Genomic DNA, 21,677 nt, shown 5'->3' on the forward strand with positions numbered 1-21,677 from the left:
TGATTCTGATATATTATTCAGGAATGCCTCGTGGACCCAATTTTCACTGGTGGTGAACAAAGTATTAGTTTGAAATATCCCAATCAAAAGCAAGTAAATATTGCTGGCAAGAATTTTTTCTATCATTTTATTCATATCTGTAATATATGTTACTGGACTGGTTATTGTTGTAGGGTTTAACACCATTTTTCAGCACAAGATAGGCTATACGTGGTGGCCAATATAAATGGTGGAGGAAGAACCCAGGAAAACCACGGAAAAAATCACCAACTCATGAGAAGTTACTGACAAGCATTCTCACATACCCACATTGGCTGAATCTGAGACTTGAACCTACACAGGCAGAGGTGGAGGTGGCAGTGATCTGTAATGGTGAGCACTTTAGACCACTCTGCCACTTGGGGCCCCTTACTTGATTGGAACCACAATTTTTAACTTTTTCCTCACCAAAAGTCATTTTGATCAAGCAGAAGCTTGGGATTGCTTTTTTCTAAGTGCATTTAAGCATACTAAGTATTCAGATTCCCCAACCTATATGGTGGCATTGATGAAGAGCTGACAAGCAAGGAAACAGCTTCTTCCTTTTCAAAGAGAAGGATATACAAATTCTGCATCAATCAATGTTTTGGAATAGCTGTTTGGATGGTTGGCAATACATACTGGCAGTGACTGATAAGCCCATAAAAAATTTTTTAAAATGAACATAGGGCCTGCGATTGAAACACCAAGATATTCTTAGAAGCATGTATTCTAATATTCTAAATGACTTTTTTGAAAAATTATGAACTGAATCATGTTTTCTATCACATTCTACTTCATATTTGCTTTCTTAAAAAGGCAAATTGTTTTTGATAGTGTTATTACAACTCTATGGTCTTGAATTAAGTACAGAAAAGAGCAAAAATGATTTTTTTTGGGTAAAATTCAACAATTTATTTCCCTAAAATAAAAGAAGTGAAAATTTAAGAACATATTAAAGTATTGTGAATTAAATCTCAAACAGCTCTAAAACTTCTATCAAAAGACCAAAAGTATGGAGTATTCTAAATAAATTCCAGTGGAGCCCTAAATGAATTCTGATATTGAATGTACTGATGTGCCAGTAGTCTGAAAATAGTGTTGATGTGCCAACAGTCTTGATGTATCACAATAAGTTTCAAAATAGTTATTTAGTCCTAAATTAATTAAATTGTCTTATAAGAACACAATCTGATTCAACTAAGACTGATAAGATATGGAATGAGTAAATTCCAGTGTAAACAACTTTATGCATGTTTCCCCTTGACCTAGGTAGCAATAATCATTTTCTGAAAATAATGTCACCTTAACTCATTCAGCCCCAGAGGTTTTTGTCGTTTTTGCCTGAAATGCGTGAGGAAAGACTTTATATGTCTGCTTTTTCGGAATACCACCCACCTTGGTGTATCTTAAATGACCTTGATGCTGCAGAGCTCGGAAAATAGGGTACAGCCTCATCACGCCTACAGACAGGATTGGGACTGAATCAGTTATTGAAATTTTCCATCATTTTCATTTACCATATACATTGAAAAAAATAATTAGCTAGAATTATTTTCAGATGAAAGTTGTATGCTACTTATGTTGGCTCTACTCCTTCATTATATATTGGCAAATATGGGCACACAAATTAGGCAGCACACAAATTAGGCAGTTGTGTATTTATTAACCATGAATTTCATTTTGACACTGGCAAATATGGGCACACAAATTAGGCTGTTGTGTATTTATTCCATGAAATTCATTTTGACACTGGCAAATATGGGCACACAAATTAGGCCGTTGCATATTTATTTACCATGAATTTCATTTTGACAATGGCAAATATAGGCACACAAATTAGGCAGTTGCATATTTATTAACCATGAATTTCATTTTGATACTGGCAAACATGGGCACACAAGTTAGGCTGTTGCATATTTATTACCATGAATTTCATTTTGACAATGGCAAATATAGGCACACAAATTAGGCTGTTGCATATTTATTTACCATGAATTTCATTTTGACAATGGCGAATATGGGCACAGAAATTAGGCACATGTGAATTTTTTTCAAAATGGATTGCATTTTGACATTGGCAAATATGGGCACACAAATTAGACCGTTGTGTATTTATTCACCATGAATTTCATATTGACACTGGCAAATATGGACACAAATTAGGTAGTTGTGTATTTATTCACCATCAGTTTCATTTTGATAATGGCAAATATGGGCACACAATATAGGCCGTTGTGTATTCATTACCATGAATTTCATTTTGACAATGGCAAATATGGGCACACAAATTAGGCAGTTGTGTATTCATTACCATGAATTTCATTTTGAAAATGGCGAATATGGGCACACAAATTAGGCAGATGCATATTTATTTAAAATGAATTCATTTTGACAATGGTGAATATGGGCACACAAATTAGGCAGTTGTGTATTCATTACCATGAATTTCATTTTGACACTGGCAAATATGGGCACACAAATTAGGCCGTTGCATATTTATTACCAAGAATTTCATTTTGACACTGGCAAATATGGGCACACAAATTAGGTAGTTGCATATTTATTCACTATAGATTTAATTTTGTCTAACCTGACTTTACTGTACACTCAAGGCAGTACTTATAGTTTTGTTGACAAGGGTTGCTACGGTTGCTAAGAAAATGTTAGTCATCGTCTAATTGGCTGTGTGTAAATTACAGACACTGGTTGCCTTGACAGGATACTCTAATAAATTTTTAATTATAAGGATAAACCAGTTTATTTTTATAATCAGTGAATTGTGAACCAAATCATTTAAGTAAGATGCACTTCATGGTTCATAAACTTTGAATACTTTTGGCTCGTACTCCACACACATTCAATAAAAAAAATTTTCAATCATTACAAATTTTTCATCACTCTGAACTACAGTGCATTTTGACAGGTCTTTTATATTACATTCATAAATACAATATTGCAGAATGAAATAAAATATTTTTGCATCAGTTGAGTATTCACGATTATGGAAATTAAATATTTCTCCCAAAGAAACTATTGTGGCCATATTACACTTGAAAATGATGTGCCACATAATCAAACTGCAAATAACCATCAACAACAAATGTTCTCTGGTGTACAAGTGACATACTGTACAGTGACTTGATTCCCTCATTAAATAAAGAAACATCCAACCAGAAATTCAATTAAATTTATAGCAAATACAAAGATGTGAAGGATAAAGTCATTGAAGGAATGGACAATTTTTGGGATAGGTAACCAGCCATAAATAGCTTTAAAGACTATCCTTCTCAAATTTCAGATGTGATCCAAATAAAATTATGACAAATAAAGAATTTCACTCGGCAAAATACTTTTCTTGCTCTGATAAAAGTTTATGATCTGTGACCATTGCAATCTGTTTTTAAGTTTCCAGCAGCCATTATTTTACATTTTGGTTACCAGGTATCTTTTACTATATTTTCCGATGTAATTGTTCTTTTTTCTGGATATGTATTTAACTACCTCTAACCTGAAAGAGTTACAAATGGCAGCTATGGCAGCAAGTGTTTACCTCGGCATCATATTGGAGCTTCAGTTCCTCGACCAAACGTTGGCTCTCAATTCTAGAATGCTCATATTCTGATTTTACAAAATTCAACTCCTGTTTCATTGAATTATTAAGCTTGCGATATTCCTCCATTTCCATCTCCTTCCTTTGCATTTTTTCTCGGTATGCATTTTCAAGCTCATCCCTGATCTGCAGCTGGATGACTTCAAACCTCTGTGGCGTCAGAACCTAACGTACAAAAGATAAATATCACAGCTATGCATATATTGTATCTAATAATAATGTGTACTTTCTATATAGTAAAATGCTAATCATCTGGGATTGCTGCAGTGGCCTAGTGGTTACAGCATCTTCCTCGGATGCAGGAGGTCATTGGTTCAAACCCTGGCGGAGTCATAACAATGACTTATAAAAATGGTACTAACGGCTGCCTCTCTAGGTGCTCAGCATTAAGAGGGTAGTATTAGGACTAGTTGGCCTGGTGTCAGGATAATGTGACTGTGTGGGATATGATGCTACATATCTGTGGCATGATGCCCCAGAGCAAGACATCACAACAAACTCCTACACTGCATACATCATAGCAATATAACTGACAAACTGTTAAAGCTTCATTAAAAATCCAAATCACACAGACACACTAATCATCTGAACATCACCTGAACGACCGCCTGAACAGAGAACTTCCCATTTGTATTAAATATTATGTCCAAAGTTTCTTTTCTTTTGACAAAATAACAACCCAAATGGACTGTTAGTACACAAGTTTCCTAAAAATTAAATGCGAAAAATAAAGGTAATGTAAATGACCAATCAACAAGCAGCAAAGTGTCATCAATTCCAAGCATTTCTCAACTAATTCAGCTGTGCTGGTACCTAGGAAAAACAAGTCTGACACATGTCAAAACTTGGGTCACTGATCTCATACACGTATGCCATTTCTCAGATGCGAGATATATAGCTCTGGAGTTTTTTAATTTATGTAAAATTACCCCTACCTGTCTAGTCCCACCTCCTGTGGCATGATCAAAATTTTGAAGTGTTGGCACAATCACTGGCCCATGTTTCATTTGAATAACTTTAATGGTATAGCAGAAGTTCTTTAATGGTATAGCATAAGTTCTTTAATGGTAAATCAGAAGTTCTTTAATGGTATAGCAGAAGTTCAAGGTCACTACACATTTTAGTATACAAGATAATCAACTCTATCAATATTTTCAGGACAAACATTGGCAACATGGGAAAATCTAGCACCAACCTATATTATTATCCCTCCTGTCCCACCTATATCTATAATCAATATGTACACACTAATAACACAGGGATGGTCCTGGCTTTTAAAAAGCTGTCGCCAAAAAATCGCCAACCTCAGTATTTTGTCGCCAATTTTCAAAATGTGTCGCCAGAACAAGTAGTGTACATTTTTTCAAGTGTTAATTTAGTCTATTAATGTAACAGGCAATGAAAATAACAAAAGATGGGTTAGTTAATACTCTAATTACAACAAGCATTAACAAAATGTTACAAAGTTTTACATGAAGATCCATCGCGATTTTAGGGCTGCCCACTTGTTGAATGCAGTTTCAAAGTCTAATTTTTCACATCTGTACATGCTGATTCTCATTAAATTCTCGAGAGATGAGATGCAGTTTATTTCTGATGTCAGTTTTTTATGAGGTTCATCTTACTGAATCCACGTTCACAGTCTTCAGTACTGACAGGTGACACCAGCAGTCTCTCAGCCACCCCCCACCCCACCCCTTATGGCTAGCTTCACAAAGCTTGTAGTGAATTGCTTCCCAAATCCCAAGAATGATCACTGAATGCTGTATAAATTTTCTCAACAAGCAAAATAGAATCTCCATTCCCACAAATGAAACTTATATGAGTCAACACCTGGCAATATTGGACCGTATATATAAGCATAAATTCACACCCAATTTAGGGATTCTTTCACTCCTGTATTTTGAGAAATAAATAATTCTTATTAATTATGAAAAACTGTTGTGTTTTTGCTATTTCTTGTTGCGGAGTTTAAGTCTCTGCAGCCGTAACACGGACTGATGGCAAAAGGAAAAGGTCAATGAGTAAAATGCTGCACTGGCGACAGATATAATTGTGATTGAGAATTTTTCCATTTGCTTTGTATTTATACGCAGTAGTCGGTACTTCAAAGGTTATCAGTTTTCTATGAAGGTTCAGCAAAACTATTGTATTGGTATATGTAAAAAAAAAAAAAAAACAACAAAAGGATTAGCCATTCAGTTAATTGTATCTGTTCTATTCGCATCTTCAGAAGTCGGTCAGTTGCAGGTATAGTTCGGTAGCATGATTGACTGTATCTCAGCATACAGTACTCAGCCCTGATGTCAGCATAAGCAGATTATGATGTAACGATGTACTGTAAAGATGGGGTTGTCAATACGAACAAAGGATCATTTGTGTAACAGATTGATTCCAATGCATTGCTTAGTCAAGTTTGTGGCTTCCTTTCATTCTCCCTTTTAATTTATGCAGTCCAAATCCATGATTATATGTACAAATTAAATAACCAAAAAGTCTGTCGCCAAAAAAAATCGCCAGATGGGATATTTTTTTCGCCAATAAGGAAAAAAAATCTCAATTTGCGACATTGGCGAAGCCCAGGACGATCCCTGTAACACCTCAAATTCCCAAGGACCAACATTTTTAAGTCTCCATCTTTACTTTTGTAGGCAGAATGAATGTTATACATTCAAGTGAAAATAGGCAGGATTACACCATCCCCATTTATTTTCAAAAAATATCTTGCTCCATGAGGTGTTCAATTACCCACATGTTCTCATATTTGTAAATAACCATTTGCAGGATATTAAATGTTTTTAATATCTCTTTTAGACTTTATGATACAGGCTTGTTTTACTCCCGAATGCAAGTTTCTATTTTGAAGAGAAAAAAAACCCCAGTGGATGCCAATTTTAGCATTGTTCCCCTCAATTACCAGTTTTAAGAATGTTTTTATGTATTTGGTGGGGTTAGGTGGGTGAGTGGAAAGTCCCATGATTCTTATTAATTCTTGAAATAGTAGCCAATGAAACTTAAAAACTGGGAAAGCAACCACTGCGGATCTTTTTCATACTCTAGGATCATTTACTGGAGACTACAAACTTTTGGTCCTTAGATCATCCAGTTGACAAGTTATTTGTCAGGTAGACTTTGATAATTTTTTCTATTAATGATTTAAATATATCAACCTAATTGTTATGTATTACAAAGACATATTCACAAGTTTAAAAAAAAAAAAAATTAAAGGCAGTTTACAATTATGTTGTGATACTCACCATATAAAAAAACTGCCACTAAAAGTATCATTTTATTTATTTAAAATGAAATTTTATTTAATTGGAACAATCAATCACAGCAAGTTTAGCAATTATGCTCTGCTATCCCATCCAACATCTTAAATTAAGTATATCTAACCAAGTGAAAGAGAAAAGAATATGATGCAGCTAAATGAGATGTGGATATAGTCAGTTGTCCTTATACCATGCAAGATAACAGGTCTCCACAGGATTTTGAAAGCTGCAGTCCTGGACTCCTTCCTTGAAAAAAAGTTGAGGCCCAACCCTCATAATAAAAGTCCCAATAACAACACCTTATGTCCCTTGCAATATTTCAGGACATCATTCAAGTTTTGTTGTATTACCAATATTTATGTAATCAGATTGTTCATATGCATTTATTGTGAAATATTTAGATCAGTTATAACAGCTGAATAAAATCAATGAAGAGATTAGTTTCTTTTTCATAATAATTTAATTCCACTTCAAATCAATAATTTTCCAAGACATGGGGAGAATAAACAAATGATCATATTCCAGTCACTTTCTTCATTTCATCTTTAAGTAACAAAGCACAGCATACTAAATTCACTTTTTTTCTTAAACAAACTTTAACAAACTTCTCCACATCAGGTTTAGGATAAAACATTAAAGTTCTGAACTCTCCACCATCACCAATTTTGTTTGTTTCTTGTTTTAAACATTCATAGTCCTTTGTCTTTATATAATTATGTGACAAGAAAACTTACATACCACCGATGTGAAACCAACAACATTTCAGCTTAAACAGCAGTCTAAGAAAAAGTCTGATTGTACAAAGTTAAAACAGCAAAGTCTAGAAACAAGTCTGAGTGCATGAAGCTACAACAGCTCTCTTTCATTATAATGCAGTAGTCCAGGTCCATAACTGCCAGCCATCAACACAACTTTTATATAGTGAGAACCTTGTACTGAACTTCTATATAATGAGAACAGCATTTTATACTGAGCCTTGGTAAAGAGGGAATGATCACAGTACACCTCTCCCTCGATAACTCACGCACAACGGGGTCCACAAACATAGACCGCACTATAAACGAGGCGCGAGTTACCTAGGGACCTCCAGAGATTAGAAAAAAATTGCTTTGACATCGAGAAAACCATGTGTTTGGGGGGGGGGGGAACCGGCGTTAGGGAACTGGGCTGTTTAATGACTGAATCCTCATTTTACAATCACATCGATAATAATTTTTAATAATGCACTTTTTCTAATGAAGTTCTTCATTATTCTGTTAACATAACATTTTTTTATTTAAAATATCCAACATATGAAAGATCGTTCCAAATGGTCTGAACAACCATCACATGTACATGAAAAATCTGTGTATTACGTCACTGCTTTTTGTTTTCTTGATTTAGTCTGGTTCCCGTAGTGGTGTTTAATAGTATCTTGCCAAATCGGTAGACCATAATTTGGGAACTTGACTAACTGTTAATACATCACCAAACAAGATTCCTTTTTTTAAAAAACACGCGACATTTTTTTCGTGGCACATCTACGTCGAAACTCAATTTTTTATTGTTCAGTTAGTACAATGTTAATATCATGATTTCAATGGAAATAATAATGAAATTTCTTATCATCCCTGAGGATATCTCTAAATGCCAGTTCAAAAATTCTCTGAACCTCGCTTGCCCACAATGGTCTGTATTTGTGAAATCAAGCTCGATATTTTACGAAGTATTCATTTCGCTTGGCTGCCTTGTTATCTTTGATTACAGTTATTAAAGAGTCAGTTAATTTAAGGTAGAAATGTCGTTTGGAAAGAAAATGTAACAAATTGTATGAGCTATATTTAAATTTAATATTTCATAGTGTTGATTAAAATTTCTAGGTCCTTTCTACCATTTTCAATGATAAAATGAGTGACACATCAAAGTTTCCGTTACCAATTTTGATTGTGATTTTCTTCAAGTTCAACAAATAGGAATAAATTTTTGGGGAATTTGCGGGTTTAAAAAATGGGATCCATGCCTGACACCGCATTATAACCGGGTTCGCAAGTTATCAGGGCGCGAGTTAGAGGGAGTGGTGTATGTTTTTCAAAAGGAATTAAAAATATAACATGTCATTTCATTTTGTACTTTTCAATCAAGATTGTTATGAATTTGGTCATGCAGTCTGTAATGGAGCCACATTATATCTGGAATTGCATTATAATTAGAGAGAACAGTAATGCTCCATAGAAATGTTATATTCCATAATTCATTCATAAATCTTTCAGTCACTCTGAAGTTCTGTTTTATTTATCAAAACTAGATGCATAAAATTGGAGCATTAAGTCATTTAATGACAAATATGACAGAATATACAAAATTACAGCACTTGCAAATATATTTGTTTAGCTGACAGGTAAAGTATATACGTGTACTATTTTCTAATAAAAGACAAAAGAAACAATGCATCTAAACACAAACTAGTATTAGCATGGAGAGGCAGGATCACATACCAACTTCCTACAAAAAACACAATAAAAAGAGACAGTGAGAATGACTTCTTCAAAACCTTGTTTCTATACTCCTCAATCATAGCCTGCTTGTCTGCTAGCTCCTTCCTACTCTCCTCATACAACGATCTGTATTTCTCCTGCACAATTTTACTCTCCTCAACTGTCCGCCGAATCTCCTCCTCAAGATGGGTGTTTTCCTCTTGAAGCCTGTTCAATAAAGGTAGACTCCAATTTCAGCCAATTCAGTCAACAGCAAACATACAAACTTCCAGGGCAAATCTAAATTTGTGAACAGTGACAGGAAATCTATTAAGTAAACTTTTAATCAGTACTTTTGATGCAGTAAATGTGATTATCAGACAAAGAGATGCCCAATGAAAAGTTTACCTCAAAGCTTGCAATGATAATCATGATGACATATTTACTTCAGAATTGGCCATATCAATTTACAGGTCATTAGAAATGTTTCCGATAAAATGAGAAACAACAGCCATCTTCCAACACATTCTAAATTCTAATATAAATGAGATGAGCATAATGTAATGCTGACTCTCACAGAGGTAAAGTAGAACATACATACTGTACACAGCATGCAAGTTACCTATTTCTCTCACAGAGGTAAAGTAGAACATACATACAGTACAAAACACACAAGTTACCCATCTCTCTCACAGAGGTAAAGTAGAACATACATACAGTACAAAACAAGCAAGTTACCTATTTCTATAGTGCCTAGTCAGCTGCAATTAAAATAAAATGAAGACAATCAAAACTATGTAAATGTCCTGTAAGTAGACTGCACACTTTTTAAAAATTATTTTGTTGATATGTGCCAAACATTCCACAATAATGTATTAGGAATGGAAGTGTCTTCACCCTAGAAATTTATTTGATTTATAATTGGGTGGTATTTAAAATATCAGCAATTTTACTTAATATTTAAAACAATCTATAATGTAGACATTATAGTTATTACTGCAATATAAACAAATTAATCCCTAAAAATATTATTTCTATTTTTACTTGTATTTGTCGCAGATTTTTATTTAAATCTGAAGACTTTAAATTCCATATGAACTTCCTTCTGTCTGCTTTAATAATAATAATAATAATAATATATAATAATAACAACAACAATAATTATGGTAATAATACAAATGTCTAAATCGCTTCTTCTTCAAATGTTATTAAAGTTTTGAGATTAAGTACCACCAAATATGAATATTAAATGAATACAGGATAAAGTCAATATTATTCAAACTGCATTAATGCAGAATGTTTGGTATATAATACAAAACTGATTTTAAAAAGTACATATTTTACAAGCAGGCCATTTCAATAGTTTAAAGACTTTATTACCATGGTTTCATCTCCATTTTATATTAATTGCAGCTACTACTATAATGGTACATACCTTGCATGCTGTTTATACAACACATAAGAACTTGTTTTTGTTACATGTGTCAGTCTAGGTCACACAACCTAGTACAATACCTCATCATGAACATTACAGGACTCAAAATTAGCATGCTAGACCAAGGCTTTACAATTTCTTGTCAGACAAGTATTAGTCATAATTTCACACAAGTACCATGACTAATTAATCTCGCTATGTGTCTCACATTGTTTTGTGGTAAGACTAGTGATGATTCAGCAGAACTAGTAAATTTCTCAACCTACTGGTCTTTCTGGATACCAAGAAATTTATGTTATATATAAGACCTGCATTACACTGCTGTTTCCAAAATATAAAATGGATCTGAAACTGCGCTTGTCAAATATAGGGCTCAAAATTATCACTAATAAGCTAACTTGTGGTTAGTGATTTTGCTGATGGATCACTAAAACCCAACAGTTACTAATCCAATGCCTGAATGGGGCAGTAAAAATTATTAACCACTGCTATTATAACAGTTAAGATGTGCAGCAAGTCGGCATTAGCTTTAATGGTTAATTTATCTGTTTACTGTGTTAACTGATCACTTATGAACATCCTTCAATTTAAGAGGTACAAATAAATCTGCACTATGTAAATAGGCAGGTATTAAACCATACATCCAGCCATTAAGTAAACAGCTGTCATTATTGTCCAAACAGTCTAACCAGCCTGGTATACTGCCAACAAGCACTGATTTTATTACTGATGATAAACAAAGGTGTAAGGTTTCAGGCTATTATAAAATCAATCCAGAAAGGTCATTTTGCTGACTCAGATCATTTTTAAACATTCAATACATTGTGTTGTGACACTGTAAACATGTGGAAGTATTTGTAAAGTGTACAGCCACCAATGAAATGACACAAATTAGATGATGACATGAGAAATCACAATCACAAAAATGATCGAAAGATAAAAAAAAAGTACTACAAATGCTGGAAAAATGAACACAAATGACTGAAGTATGACCAAAGGTGAAGCTGTGATATGAACTTTCTGCACTGACTATTTCTCAGAAATATGAAGGCGCAGCGTATTTCAATTATTGATGCATGTACAAACTTTCATAAATTGTCCTCAGAATCAAACAAGCGTCCTTCATAATGGCAGAGGGATACATTAAAACAGAAAGTTGGTTTCTTAGAAGCAGAAGAAATTGTGGCATCTAGATCTGCTGATGAATCAGATAAGGAAAATTAACATGAACTTCAACTTTTGAAGAGTCTTGTTTATGGAATATAGTTACAAATGTTTTGAGTTGCTGTTAATGAATACTAAAGGTTGAATTAGAAATAAATGGATTCTGTTTAAATGGATCAGGGAAGTTTAGTCAGCTTCAGTACAAATTTTGTTTTGGCGATTCTGTGGGTTAGTGAACAAAAATCTTTATCTTTAGCCCTGTAATGATGTGCACATTTTTCCAAACTGCAAAAGCTTACAAGGACGGAGCAAGGTATAGTTGGAAGGTATAAAGTGACTAAATAATTCTCAGCTAAACTTTAACCAAGGAGAGTAAATACTTTCTGAGATTCCAAGTGCAATACAATTAAAATGGTCGGGAGCTGGCTGTAGTAATGCAAACAACAACAGTAAATTGATATGGATCTTGGCATTTTCATTTAATATGCCACTGCATTAGTCTCAAGGCAAACATGCCCACATTCCCCCTGACACACACCTGGGATTTGCTTTTGTATTGGCTGAATTTTAAGGATACAATCTATGATATTTCAAGCGACACTTACCTTTTATGCTCTTCTTTCAGTTGCATAAAATTGGTTTTATGCATCTGACTTCTCATCTTTTCATCTGCCAGAAGTTTCTGGAGCTCAGTTTCCTTAGTCAGTTTTGGAAGGGACTGAGCCAGTTGTGACAGAGGGGGTTTCCCCAATGTAGGCCGCAAGGGGCTCCCCAGGAAGCTGGTACTGGCCATTTCAAATTCACCCTGTGAATGGAAATTGTAGCTATGAATATCATTGCATAGGACTGTAATAATGATATACTTTAAAATTTAATATATTTAGTGGTAGCAAAAGTACAAATGTGAGAACTTACAGAACCAAGTTGGAGAAGCAGTTCGCATGGTTGAAAAAAGTGGAATCTTATGGTATACTGAAAGCAACCTGTGAGTTGTTTAAGACTGCCTGAAAGCAAATCCTTTCATTCAAAATGGAAATACTAACTTGCAGCTATCTGCCATGATGATGATCATGAATTAAACCTTGATCACTTATTTTGCTGCCATGCTATGCAAAAAAAGACAGACACTAATATGCTGTTGAGAAAACTCTCAAACTTAGTACGAAGAGTGATGACTGCAAAGCAAACTATTTCTTTACGATGAAACTGAATATGGTTAATTGAAGTAGATGGGAAGTTTGTCCTTGAAACAAGTGTTCCAGCACACAAGACATGAATCTATGGAGAAACTTTTAACAAAAGTTGCCATAAAAAAATCAGAAAGTATTTAAATCGTATTTGTGGGAAAAGTCTGGTATGGTGATGGTGGTTAAGTTATGACTAAATGTGCAGATAGTGTAAGACAATTAGCATGGAGTCATACAGGAGCCTAATTTCGAACCGCATGAGTTAGTTACCTTGTGTACATTGGGAATAGTGGACGTTGTTATCATGACTTTCCATCTTTATAATGACATAATCGAATACCTTTGTAGAGGCTGGTGACTCTGGATTTCCATGCATGAAGATAATCCGAGTTTCATCTGACCCCTCCCACCCCATTTTTGATATCTAGATATTTACGTTGGGGTTTAGGTACCACCACTCAAACATGAATGTCCAAATATCAAAAATGGGGGTGATACCTGATTCAACGAACTGTAGGAACTGTAATTGTTTTAAATGAAATTAATGAGCATACCTGCAAATGCAGATGTATTCACTAGTTTTCGGTCAACATCCTACTTGACATTTCGTCAAACCTAAAAATGCACGTCTGAACAAGTCGGTATCAACCCGGCAAAATTAAAATGAGCATATTATTGGGGTATGCTTCTTGAATAAATATATATAAGCTAATTTGTTTGCTTCTTATGAACGTAATTAGGTATATTAGTTAATATATAAGATCTCGGTAAAAAGATTAATAAAAGATTCAGCTCTGAGCACAGCGGAAATACTTTTCAAAATCGAAAACAAACACACACACATGCGCAGAAGTTGTTTCCGAATTGAAATACGTTCTCCGGGATGTACTCAAAAGATTTTCCACAGTGTAACCTTGCTCGCTCAACCAGTTCGTATTTTACGGTTTATATGTAGGTTACACAGTAGGTGTAGGCGGGTGACTTTGCGAAGGGATCTAAATGCAAGAATCCTTGCAGATACGAAATATTTAATTAACATTCCATATAAATAGAAATTAATAATAATAATAATAATAATAATAGTATGTACAAAGGACCAACCAGTAGTATCAGGTGAATTGATAACTTTAAACAAGAAAGCAATCGTAGCGGGACATAAAATCGCACAAGCTTTGAAAGATGCCTGTGCTAAACTTCATCTATTAAGTTAAATCACGTATTCTGCGTCGAAGGCTATCATTCTGCTAGAAACAGCTTTTAGGCATTGACATATCTTATTCCAGGAAATATGTTTTCAGTTGATATTGTGAAGCAGTACTTGGATCACCATCAGTTCTTGTATTGCATGTGCACGTAAATGAACCAAAGAGTTCCATCACACGTATGCCTATGTCAACTTCAATGATGATCTAATGGAGTATGTTTATTTATTATGTAATGTTATATCAATGAGCATTTCCTCTTTTTAATGTTAATTCTCTTTCTCTCTGACGTGGTTGCCATTATTATTATTATTATTAGTATTCTGGGTGGTGAATGATACTTGATATATTTATGTACGATGTATTTCAACTTGCATAACTTAATGCTACAATGTTCTTTCTATCTATCTAAAATCTGTATTTGCTGAAATACATCCTGTAGCATGAATGATTTTGTTTATGTATTAGAGCGCAACTTAATTTTTATGGTTGAAAATATGTGTTCTTTTCCCTTTGAACTACAGTGTTAATCCTTATTTAAAATCGGTGCATCTGCTGCCGACTCAAAATAATGCTCTACTGTAATTTTACAGCTGTTATATTAAACTGGGCATATTTAGTAGGGTATGCTTCTGGAAAGAAAAAAAAAGAGCATACATTTCCTTTTGTCATATGTCCTGATGGTGCATTGCTTCGGGCGCCTTCGCTTGCCAAGGTTCCGATGTGCTTACCCTAGCTAACGAAGATGGCGCCTTAGTGCAAACTATCTTATTTTACAATGTATGTGAATTTCTTAAACTTTCCGATCACTGCAAGATTCAGTGTTGCTTATATATATATATATATATATATATATATATATATATATATATATATATATATATATATATATAAACGCACACAATAAAGTTTCCGTCCCAATCAGGTAAACTGGAATAATGGTATCTCATCGTTGTTAAATAGTATCACCAGTTAGTTAATATTAGGGTGAATAACTATGTCTTTGCCAAATGTCAAACAAGCAACAAGCAACACTAAATAAAAAGTCACATGAATTAAACATAAAAAACGTGTTTAAAACTATGTAGTATAGTCATTGTAAATCAAGATGTGGAAAGAAATAAAAGAAGACATAATAAAAATGTCGTTTGATCGTAAATATGTAAAGCAGAAGAAAATTATTAAACTAACGACGTTCTGTTCAAATTATACCTTAATTAAATCAAATTAAAATCGAACATAATAAACTAATAGCTTTTCAAATACTTTGAATAAAATCATGAATGTTGCAAAAGGGCTGAAACTAAGAGACAAAAGCTACTTCCCCAGGTGTGGGGCTATTGTCCGGGGGAGTGGCTGAAATGATGAGACAATGGTTATTTCCACACGGGAAGGTCTGAAATAATGCAGCAAAGGATCTTTCGCCCGGAAGGGGGATAACTGAGCTACCTTGGAAACCTTATGAAGGAAAATATTACTCACAACAATGCTTTTTCTCTTTCATTTCTATAACCTGAAAATGTTTATGCAAACCTCTTTCTCGTCGTTCTATTCTTTAAAAAAAAAAACACTGCTTAAAATCTCCAGTAAAACGAGTGTTATTTCATGTCTCAGAAACTTCTGTCCTGTGAGCTAAAGACCATTTTCTGATTCAAGTGAATCACGGTATATTTCTGTTGAGTAAACTTTACGGTACGAGGTGTCCAGAGCTCCACCGTTACTCAGATATGCATATCGCGGAGTGCAGACCCTATGAAATAATCAGTTCAACCAAACACGTATGTCCCAATCCTGCCATCTTTGAAAAGAGACTCGGAGAACTGGAGGATACCGAAGGAGCTATATTAACGATGCTATTTAAAAAACTAGATTCCTCGACGGATGAATCTTCATTCCATCCCGATACCCAAAAACCTGCCACAGATCATACCTAAGCCCTGGCACCATATTAAATCGTCAGAACGTCTCAAGGGTATATTTTTATGAAGTTCATATGGTTGCGTGCCGTAGACCTAAAAATCTCAAGGATCATCTGGTACGTGCTAGGGTAACTTCAAACAAGACAGCATATTCATGTACATACCGTTGCAAAAACAAGCTTTGACTAATTTGCAAGCATATGCCCAAGACCAGACCTTTCAGAAACTCGACATGAGTTAACTACACAATCAATCAAAAGTTAGGATGTTGAACCAATAACATCATATCTTCTGACATTCAAGATCTGTACCATTCGATAATTTGTCAAAACCACTGATTTCAGAAAAAGAATGAATAATCTCAAAAGCTACATTTGCAACAAAATCAACGCGAAAGTTGCCAACCACTGCAACTCGAATGGGTATTTAATTACCGACTGAGGTGGACAGACATTGAACGCGCACGTAAGAAACGATACTGGATATTACAACTGAAAACTCATTGGGGGTTTAGACTAAATGATACAAACTAACTTCCCGTTGCAGTCTTATAAAAATTGTAGTCATCAGTTTTGCATTTGACGCAAATTTCCGCTAATATCTACCCACTTAAGTGCTCATTATTATTATTATTATTATTATTGAACACGCTGCACTAGTAATTGGTTCTTTGCTGACGTAATAGACGTATGTCTTGATATAAAAGCATGTCGTCATGACGACAGCAGGTTAATATTTCCAACTTAATACTATAATGCATCCTTATGGCTGCCATATTTACATTAACCAAGCAATTTTGGTAATGAAAGAAACAGTCATGTTAGCAAAAAAGATGCTACAAATCAGGCACTAAAATGATCATGTCTGGTAATCAGAGTTAATATCAATAGACCCAGCTATGCAGATGGCAATCCGTAGGCCAAATTGCATACGTCAACTTAATAACTACTTCATTAGCTAACTGACTGATAATGTGTTGTCTGGTGAGTTCACCATCTCGGTGCTACGAAGACTACTTCAAAGAATGTCACAAAGTGTTCGTGCGAAATAAGGTATATACACAAAAGTAAACAGGAAAATGCATTTTCAAACAAAATCAAATCGGATCAAACCAGGTCCTATTGAAATCAAATGTTGGTGGCATCAGTGGCAGACAGACGCTCTCCTTGCAGCCAAATATGGAAAGACGATAATACCAAATGATGCTGACCGGAAGTTTTATGGCATATGAAGGTATTAGTAATTGATTAATGAACCACAAGGCAGATATTCATGTGCTAAGCTTTTTTCACAGCCCATGAAGATTGAGTAGGTCAAAAGGTCAAGCTGAAATAATTCAGATGATATTAAACTTCGATTTACCCCCGACATTCGTTTACTCTTTAAGCATGTACGGATAAGAAGTAGTGTATATACAATGCCCCCCTCACCCTCTCTCTCTCTCTCGCGCTCTCTCTCTCTGCGTTGTATTTAATCCATTTCTTTACAATAGATTCCAAGTCTTACATCCTGTTATTGCTCTTCAATAGGAGTGAGGTTGTTAGACCATCCATGCCAATAGCATTTGTGCCTTTTTCGACCTTCCCACCAGAGGTATACATAGGGTAATGGCGCCAGGGGGGACTATGAAAGCCAAAGGGGTTTTGGCGCCACAGGACCTCTGTCGCCCATGGTATTTCAGACCAAAGACTTGTAGAGCCCGGGGCAACAGCCTCGTCAGCCCCACCAGACCCCATTAGTACTCGGCTGCTTCCCACACGTCTCTTTATGGCTGCGTTTCAAGAGAAGTAATAGTCCAGGGACACATGTTAGCGAAGTAACTCTAGATTACGCTGTTTAACGCTCATTGTTAGATACACAGTTGCCGACGTGCTAGGTAAAAGAAATGTAGACACCCAGTTTCTTTCCTGTGACATGCAAAATAGTTTATTTTTAAGAGACTAATTTGACGATGAAGGTGTCTAAAGTCATCTGACATTGTTGATTCTTAAGAATGGTGCCCGCAAGGCTCCCTCTCTCCCGGATTTCACCTCTAAAACTATTTTGGCTTACATTCCTAAAACTTAATAGCTATTCACTACATGTTTGCACCCACACCCACACCCACGCACCACCCACACCCACACAAACTCCCGCAAGTGATTATGTGGGCGTCCCTGTTCTTGAGACTTTGCTTTTAGACTTCAGGTGTCGCTAAGGTCATATAAATAAAAACGCAGAAGGTAAGTGAGTCGGCCAGTTGCCTATTTCGAACATACTATAGTATGTTACCGCATGAAATTCGTTACAAGTTAACTTTGATTGCTTACTTGCATATATTTGTTCGGTGCCCATATATATCATGTGAAATATGACATTCGACTTCAGGGGCCCCGGGTGGCCGAGTAGTCCAAAGCGCTAGTCTCTACCTATTATTTCCATCTCACCTCTGTCTTTGTGGGTAATAGTCTCGGCCTCGGCCTATGTGGACATAGGAGAAAGATTGCCAGTAACTTCCCGTGGGTCGGTAATTCTTCCTTGGATGATTCTGAGTTTTCCTCCACCAGTTATACTGGCCGCCATGTATAGTATGTCATGTACTGGACAATGGAGATGTCAACACAATTTTTGACGTCTACTTAAGGCAAGATGTTGAGTAGGTATAAAGTTAATATTTTTGTTACATTACTTGGAAAATATTAGTAAACACATGTTGGCTTGTAATACGCTACACACTGATTTACCTTCATGTGACAGATTCACCATGAAGAACACACAGTAACAGACGTTATGATGTCTATAATACGGTACACACCAAGTTAAACCTACGTGAAAGCTATATCATCAAAGACGTTGAACCAGACAATATGATACCTGCAATACGACACACACTAATTTAAGTCCACGTGACGGCTCCATCATCAAAGACACAAATAACCAGACGATATAATATCTGTGAGGATGGGCAAAGCTTCAACTACAGCTACAACTAAACGATAATTATTACCTAAATAACAACGCTGTTTTTTTCAATCCACCAGTCTGTAGCCTTGTATAGAGCACCTCATTCGAAGTATATCATACTCTTCACCTTTCTGATATAAGATTTTATTGATGCAAATTGAGTACACGTTACATATGAGAGAAAGAGAGACAGAGAGACAGACAGAAAGCAAATGTACAAAAATGTGGATCTATCTTTTTTTACAACAAATGTGACATTCAGTTGAAACGAACGATGTGTAAAATGTCCAGACCAAAAGATTTTCGCTTCAATTGGAGGAATTTTTTTGTGGTTCTAAAAATAGGCGCAATCATGAACTAGTTACGTCAGAAGGATATTTTCAAACTAATAATAATAATAATAATAATGAGGACTTTGTAAAGCGCCTAATCTTTAGAAGCTCTAAGCGCTTTACAGCATTAGACAGCACCTATAAGATAAGAAACATAACAATATTATTACAAAAACAAACAGCATGAAATTAGAAAAACATTAAAAAATAAAAAAAAACATGCTGAGAATATTTCAGGTAGGAAACATTATTAGGTCTTTAAGTTTGTTCTTGCAGTCGAAATAAGTGAGTTTTGAGAGCCCTCTTGAATGTGATCACTGTGTCTTTGTGTCTAAGTTCAGTGGGTAATTCATTCCACGTTGCTTGGCCCTGGTATGCAAAAGAACGCTGTCCATATGTCTTTGTTTTCATAATGGGAATAATGAGTATACGATTGTCAGAAGAGGAGCGTAAGTATCTTGCTGGTGTGTACACGTGGGTGAGGTCAGATAGGTATGTTGGACTAGAGTCTGACAGTGAAATGTAGCACAGAGAACAAATTTTGTGTTTGATTCTGGATTGAATGGATAGCCAGTGTAGGGTACAGAGCAGCGGGGAGGTGTGCTCTGATCGTGGTACTCTAAGTATGATCCAAGCAGCTGTGTTTTGAACTTTTTGAAGTATCTGGAGTAGATATTGATTTGAACCAGATAGAATTGAGTTACAATAGTCCAGTCTTGAAAGTACTAATGAACACACATGTGTTTTAGTGGCATCAACTGAAAGATATTTGCGAATTGAGCTGATGTGTCTCAGCTCAAGATATGCAGCCTTGCATATGTTCATGACATGTTGGTGCAATGTGAGAGTACTGTCCAGAGTAACACCTAGGTTTCGTACTGATTGTGTGAATTTAATGTTGGCGTTGCTGATATTTATTATTTGAGGTAAAGGATGTGAATGAGAAAGTCTTTGTGTTGTGATCATCATTCATCTGCAGCTTGTTCCTTGTCATCCATGATTTCACATCAGAAATGAACCTCTCTACACCTTAGATGGTAGCATCAACTTCAGTTGGGTGGCTAGATTTGTATATTTGGGTGTCATCAGTGTACAATTGGTGAGACACTGGATGATGATCGATGACACTTGAGAGCGACTGAATGTAAATAATGAAGAGAACAGGTCCAAAAACAGACCCATGTGGAACACCACAACATAGATCAGCTGGGCTGGAGTGTATTCCAGTTGCAGATACAATTTGTGTCCTGTTGACCAAGTAGGACTTGAACCACAGTAAGGCTGTATCATGAATGCCAAATACATGCTGGAGACAGTTAAGTAATATATCATGGTCTATTGTGTCAAATGCTGCAGACAAATCAAGGAGGGTGAGGACTGTAATCTTTCTGCTATCCAACGCAGAGAGAATCTCATTAACAACTTTTAGAAGAGTAGTTTCAGTACTGTGACAAGGGCGATATGCAGATTGTACATTGCTAAAAAGACTGCTTGAATTTAGATGAGATACAAGCTGGGATAGAACAACCTTTTCAAGGATTTTTGATATGAATGGGAGATTAGAAGCTGGGCGGTAGTTCTTTAAATCGTTATTGTCTAGTGTTGGTTTCTTCAGCAAAGGCTTTACAATGGCAGTTTTGAAAAAATGATGGGAATTCCCCAGATGAGAGAGAGAGATAGGTATTAATAACATCAGTTAGTGAAGGCAATACTGGATCTAAGCACTCAAGCAGCAGTGATGTTGGAATTGGATCAAGTTCACATGACTTTGGTGCACTCTTCATCACGATTGTACGTACGAAATCCATAGAGACAGGTTCAAATGCTGCTAATGGTTGCCGCTCAAAATTCTGTATCCGAACTGTATGGTGACGAGTCAATTGAAATTGTGGTGTCAAGCTTATCTTTAATGGTTTGTACTTTGTCACGGAAGAAATATGCAAATATGTCCAGAAGGTCGACTGGAGAGAAGGTAGTTGGAAGTGGTGTTGATTTGTTCCTTGACATTAGCTTGTTAGTAATCTCGAAGAGCTCTTTGCAGCTGGAACTTTTCATGATCTTAGTAGTGTAGTGGGCTGATTTCGCTGCATGGACTATATTTGTCAAATTCTTCTTAGCGACTTCATAGATTTGCTTATG

General features: G+C 35.5%; 1 protein-coding gene across 2 annotated transcripts in view; it reads right to left on the reverse strand.

Annotated features, from left to right (window-relative positions):
• The window catches only part of LOC149789087 (centrosomal protein of 83 kDa-like), a 57,796-nt gene extending 43,824 nt beyond the window's left edge, over window positions 1-13,972 (reverse strand). For both annotated transcript variants that reach the window (XM_089975282.1, XM_089975283.1), the window contains exons 1-4: window positions 13,697-13,972; window positions 12,561-12,760; window positions 9,434-9,584; window positions 3,572-3,796 (exon numbers count right to left, since the gene is read on the reverse strand). In XM_089975282.1, the coding sequence (XP_089831408.1) occupies window positions 3,572-3,796; window positions 9,434-9,584; window positions 12,561-12,748 (564 nt within the window). In that variant the 5' untranslated portion in view covers window positions 12,749-12,760; window positions 13,697-13,972. The remainder of the gene's footprint in view (window positions 1-3,571; window positions 3,797-9,433; window positions 9,585-12,560; window positions 12,761-13,696) is intronic.
• Between the last annotated feature and the right edge of the window lie 7,705 nt (window positions 13,973-21,677).

Source organism: Sinohyriopsis cumingii, chromosome 11 (genome assembly GCF_028554795.1).
Source record: "Sinohyriopsis cumingii isolate HCF-2022 chromosome 11, ASM2855479v2, whole genome shotgun sequence".
Classification (NCBI taxonomy): Eukaryota; Metazoa; Mollusca; class Bivalvia; order Unionida; family Unionidae; genus Sinohyriopsis; species Sinohyriopsis cumingii.